Source organism: Colobus angolensis, unplaced genomic scaffold, assembly GCF_000951035.1.
Source record: "Colobus angolensis palliatus isolate OR3802 unplaced genomic scaffold, Cang.pa_1.0 Scaffold21, whole genome shotgun sequence".
NCBI classification, from domain to species: Eukaryota; Metazoa; Chordata; class Mammalia; order Primates; family Cercopithecidae; genus Colobus; species Colobus angolensis.
In genome coordinates this window covers 3,213,108-3,218,702 of record NW_012115266.1, presented here as the reverse complement: position 1 = coordinate 3,218,702, position 5,595 = coordinate 3,213,108, and the positions used below count along the sequence as shown (strand labels likewise).

Genomic DNA, 5,595 nt, shown 5'->3' with positions numbered 1-5,595 from the left:
CAGGATGGTCTCGATCTCCTGACCTCGTGATCCGCCCGTCTCGGCCTCCCAAAGTGCTGGGATTACAGGCTTGAGCCACCGCGCCCGGCCAACTGACACCCTTAATAACCACCAGAGCCAGACACAACCTAATTGCCTAACAATCGAGGACTATGTAAGAAATATACGCAAGACGGAATAGTACGCAGCCACTAAAAGTATTCAGAGAGAATTATGGCCTGGGGAAATGCCTTCAACAAATATTAAATTTGAAAAGTAGAATAAAAATTCTATATAAAACATCTCAATTGCATTAAACTATGTCTCTAGTAAAGCAAGTAAACCGGGAAAGCAGCAAACCAAAGACGACCGGAGAGGCCTGGGTTCCGGCGCCAGCTGGGTGAGCCCGAGCAGCTCTCCAAATGTCTCTGAGCCTTGCTTTCCTCCTCTGACAGATGGGAGCACCTGGGCCTAAGCAATCGGCGGCGTCCTGACAGACAGGAGGGCTGTCAGTCATTTTTATTTGCTCCTTTGTGCTGATCTTTATAATAACCATGTAATGCTTTTAGAATAATGACTTTTTTTTTTTTTTTTTTTTTTTGTTTCTGAGACGGAGTCTCGCTCTGTCGCCCAGGCTGGAGTGCAGTGGCCGGATCTCAGCTCACTACAAGCTCCGCCTCCCGGGTTTACGCCATTCTCCTGCCTCAGCCTCCTGAGTAGCTGGGACTACAGGGGCCCACCACCTCGCCCGGCTAGTTTTTTTGTATTTTTTTAGTAGAGACGGGGTTTCACCGTGTTAGCCAGGATGGTCTCGATCTCCTGACCTCATGATCTGCCCGTCTCGGCCTCCCAAAGTGCTGGGATTACAGGCTTGAGCCACCGCGCCCGGCCTAGAATAATGACTTTTAAAACACTAAGTACCTGGATCCCCACTGCTCTCCACCAATGTGGGGAGTGAGTGAGCCCCTGGCTGCCCCCAGGATTCACTTCGCCTGCACTTTATGCAAAACCTAGAGGCCACGCCCCGCCCCGCCCGCCCGCCGGCACTCACTCGGTGATCTCCTCCGTGACCGTGTGCTCCACCTGCAGGCGGGAATTGACCTCGATGAAGTAGTGCTTGCCATGCCTGTCCACCAGGAACTCCACGGTGCCCGCGTTCTCGTAGCCCACCTGTGGGGGCAGCCGCGTGAGCAGGGGGCGCACAGGCAGGACCCAGGCGAACTGACTGGACCCGGGACAGGGATTCCATCCCACCCGCTGGGTTGGCTCTGTAAAAGAACGGACTGCGGCAAACCCTGCCCCCAAAGATGGCAGGCAGACCCCAGGGCTCGGGCCCGGACACGTCCCCCAAGTAGTCCACTGGGTTCCAGGGTTCCCGGAGCCACAGATGGCTACACCCAGCTCATCTGGGAAGAGACATGGGCAGCAGCCTCCGCCCACCCCAGTCTCGGCACCTTGCCCTGCTGCCTCCAGGGCTTGCCCGCCAAGGCTGTGTCATCCACTCAGACCCAGAGACCCAGGCTTCTCCCAGCACCTGCTTCTGCGTGGAGGTGTTTTCAGAAAGTCCCCTTCTAGTCTACTGCGCAGTCACCTCTGGCCACCACCACCCAAAGAAATTCATTTGAGAGGTACCAACAGATAATGAGTCTAACTCAAGTTTCAGCCCTAATTCCAGTTTCACTTTTGGCCCCACCAAAACCACAAACCAGATTGAATCACCTCCCTCAAACCTGTTATGGAATGTGAAATGGTATAAGCCAGTGAATAAGACCTGATTCCTGAGGTAAACCAAACCTCAGCTCTAAACGTGACCCTGGTCAATGCCTCGCGTTAGCTGTGGCTGAGGCCTTGCTGCAGAGCGCACACCCCGGACTTCAGCCTGAGGAGGTGACAGCATCCTCCGCTGCCCATAGGCCGGGCAAGAAGAGTGGGCAGGACCCCGCTGCATGCCTGGCCACAGCACATGCTCTCCAGGCCAGGCCTAGGGCAGGTTGCTGTGGGGAGATAGCTTGCCACCTCAGCCTCCTCCACAGCCCAGGACCCCACGACCACAGCTCCCAGAAGAGCAGAGATGGGCAGAGGGTGCACAGCAAGGAAACAGATCATAATACACACGATGTAGGAGACAGAAGCACATGAGGGAGGACTGCCTTTATAATGGTCCTCAATCTTGACAGAATCCATGGAATCTCATTCTCCTGATGACAGGGATGAGCCGGTGCCACAGAGAAGCCAGGTCTGTGTAGCAGCAGGGCTGAGGAGACGGCTGGGGCTCCTTCCCTCCCTCTTCTCAGCCATCCTGGACTCTAAGCTTGGCCTCTGGGCCAGGTGCCTCAACTGCACATGGAAAGGATGCCATGGACACATTTCTGGCCCCTGAGAGAGTCCTTCACCCTCTTCTCCCCTTCCCTAGTCGCTCAGGGTCCCCTTCCCCCACCAACGCCCCACTGAGAGGCCTGCCGGCCTGTGAGCACAGGCTCCTGTCCCCACGGGAAGCCCACCCTTCACCTGCTTAGCGAGTTTCACAGAGTCGCTGGTGAGCCGAGTCCGAAGCTGCGGGTCCAGGTGGGCGGCGGGGGCAATCTCAACCACCTTCTGGTGCCGCCGCTGGATGGAGCAATCTCGCTCGTACAGGTGCAGGATGTTCCCATACTGGTCCCCTGGGGAGGGAGGTAAACTGGGCTCAGCTTTTCCTGGAATCTACACGCCTCCTAAATGCCCCTACCAACCCCACATAACCACTGTGGCCAGTCAGTGCTGGCTGCCAGCAGTACAGAGGCTGCCAGGAGAGACACCAGCACCACCAAGGCCGCGAGGACCAGTTGCCAGCTCGGCCCCTAGAGCCCACTTTCCAGAGTCCTCTGTCCTCAAGGCCAGCCGCTGTGACCCCACCGGGACTGGGCCTCTCAGCTCCTGCCTCCAGCTGCCCCAGGCGGGGTGTCAGGACCACTCACCCAAGATCTGCACCTCGATGTGGCGCGGCTTCTCGATGAACTTCTCCACGAACAGCGCCCCATTCCCAAAGGCGGCCAGAGCCTCTGAGTAGGCCCGGGTGTAATTCTCCTCCAGCTCCTGTCAGGGCGGGCGGGGGCCAGGCAGACATGGGACCCCACAGCACTACCTCTCCCCTGCCACGAACCCCACCCACTTTCCAGATCCCTGCGTGGTCCGCCCCTGCCCCCACAGCAGGCTGCCCTGCCCTGCTCCCAGCCCTGGGCATCTTCACTCACCTCATAGCTGTGCACGACCCTCATGCCACGGCCTCCACCCCCATAGGCCGCCTTAAAGATAATGGGGAAGCCGTAGGTGTTGGAGAACTCGTGGGCCTCATGCAGGGATGTGATGGGGGCGTCTGTGCCAGGGACGACGGGGACACCTGTTGGCGGAGAGGTGTGGGGGACTCTCTGTGACAGGCAGGAATCCCTGCCACCTCTCCCTGCTGGACCCTTTGCAGGAGCTGCGTGGCCACCCCTTGCTTGCCCGTTATATTCACCCGCAGCGATGGCGAGGGCCCGGGCCTCCACCTTGTCTCCCATCTTGCGGACCACTTCTGGGCTCGGCCCAATAAACCGGACCCCTGCATCCTGGCAGGCCTGGGCGAAGTCCGCTCGCTCAGAGAGGAACCCGTAGCCAGGGTGCACTGCATCCACGTTGTTCTCCTGCGGGTGGAAGTCAGGGAGAGGACGGTACCCTTCAGTCCCTTCCAAGGCCTCGGCCAGCCTCTTCCCCTGCCTCACCTGCTGAGCTCCATCCATTTACCCACCCACCAGGCACAGAGACGCTGAGCACACCAGCCTCAAGAGACCCCCGCGGCAACTAAGACTCCCTGGTCCCTGCTGTCCAGGCCCAGCCAGGCCGCTGGGCTCACCTTGGCCACCTTGATGATGTCTGGGATGTGCAGGTAGGCCTGCACGGGGGCCAGGCCGCGGCCGATGAGATAGGCTTCATCTGCTTTCTGCCGGTGCATCTGGCCCGTGTCCTGCTCAGAGTAGATGGCTACGGTGCGGATGCCCAGCTCCGTGCAGGCCCGGAACACACGGATGGCAATCTCACCTAGAGGGCAAAGAAATGAGAAGTTAGATTCCTAGGTCCTAGGAGAAGCAGAAAGGGGAGTGGGGAGCCAGGGCCTGGAGCAGAGTGGGAGAGGAACGCCAAGGCTGGGGCTGGCCACGAGGCTCCTCTCACCGGCCCCAGTGGTGCTCACCTCTGTTGGCCACCATGACTTTCTTGATGGGCTTATACTCCAGGCGCCGGACATTTGGAGAGGCAGCGGGGGCGGTGGAGGTTCGGCGGATTCCCAGGAGCCTCAGGCCCCCACGGACTGTTCGGAACTTCAGCATCTGGGGAGGGAAGTCAGAGCCCAGGTTAGTGCAGCCTCAGCACTGAGGTTCCCCAGAATGAGTGAGGGCCCTTCCCAACCCTACAGTGGCCCCACAGAAAGGCTAGCACCATCCACCTCCTGGATGCCTGGCCAAGCCCCACATTTCCTGGCTCTAGAGAAGCGAGCAAATCCAAACCCAAATGGAGCCCCCGGCTCACCCTGATGTTCTAACTGTGACTTTCTTGTTGTAGAGACAGGGTCTCCCTATGTTGCCAAGGCTGCTGGCAAATGATCCTCCCGCCCCAGCCTCCTGAGGCAGTGTTTTTGTCCATTCTGCGAATGGACATTTGGGAGCTCACTGAGGTCAATGGTGAAAAAGCAAACACCCCAGGATAAAACGTAGAAGGAAGCTATCCGAGACACAGCTTTGTGATATGCGCATTCATCTCGCAGAGTTAAGCCTCTCTTTTCATTCAGCAGTTTGGAAACACTGTTTCTGTAGAATCTGCAAAGGGATATTTGGGAATGCACTGTAGTTAAGACTACAGGTGTGAGCCGCCGTGCCCAGCATAATATGCACTATAACTTTTAAAAGTATCAGGTCGGCCCATCCTGGCTAACACAGTGAAACCCTGTCTCTACTTAAAAAAAAAAAAAAAAAAAAATTAGCTGGTCATGGTGGTGGGCACCTGTAGTCCCAGCTACTCGGGAGGCTGAGGCAGAAGAATGGCGTGAACCAAGGAGGCGGAGCTTGCAGTGAGCTGAGATCACACCACTGCACTCCAGCCTAGGTGACAGAGCGAGACTCCATCTCAAAAAAAAAAAAAAAAAAAAGTATCAGTTCAGGTGCAGTGGCTCACGCCTGTAATCCCAGCACTTTGGGAGGCCGAGGTGGGAGGAGCACCTGAAGTCAGGAGTTCGAGACCAGCCTGGCCAACATGGTGAAACCCTGTCTCTACTAAAAATACAAAAATTAGCCAGGTATGGTGGCACACACCTGTAATTCTAGCTACTCGGGAGGCTGAGGCACGAGAATCGCTTGAACTTAGAAGACAGAGGTTGCAGTGAGCTGAGACTGCACCACTGCCCTCCAGCCTGGGTGACATCAAGACTCTTTCTCAAACAAAAAAAAAGTATAAAACTTCAGGTTGGGCACAGTGGCTCATACCTGTAAACCCAGCACTTTGGGAGGCCAAGGCAGGTTTGTTTGAGCTCAAGAGTTTGAAACCTGTCTGGGTGGCCGGGCGTGGTGGCTCAAGCCTGTAATCCCAGCACTTTGGGAGGCCGAGGCGGGC

The 5,595-nt window shown here is 57.1% G+C and overlaps 1 protein-coding gene across 3 annotated transcripts in view; it reads right to left on the bottom strand.

Moving 5' to 3' along the window:
* Nucleotides 1–5,595, bottom strand: part of PC (pyruvate carboxylase) — a 112,899-nt gene that overhangs the window by 23,626 nt on the left and 83,678 nt on the right. For all 3 annotated transcript variants that reach the window (XM_011942399.1, XM_011942400.1, XM_011942398.1), the window contains 7 exons: nt 4,184–4,319; nt 3,848–4,032; nt 3,473–3,638; nt 3,210–3,355; nt 2,934–3,051; nt 2,488–2,639; nt 1,031–1,149 (listed from right to left, as the gene is read on the bottom strand). In XM_011942399.1, the coding sequence (XP_011797789.1) occupies nt 1,031–1,149; nt 2,488–2,639; nt 2,934–3,051; nt 3,210–3,355; nt 3,473–3,638; nt 3,848–4,032; nt 4,184–4,319 (1,022 nt within the window). The remainder of the gene's footprint in view (nt 1–1,030; nt 1,150–2,487; nt 2,640–2,933; nt 3,052–3,209; nt 3,356–3,472; nt 3,639–3,847; nt 4,033–4,183; nt 4,320–5,595) is intronic.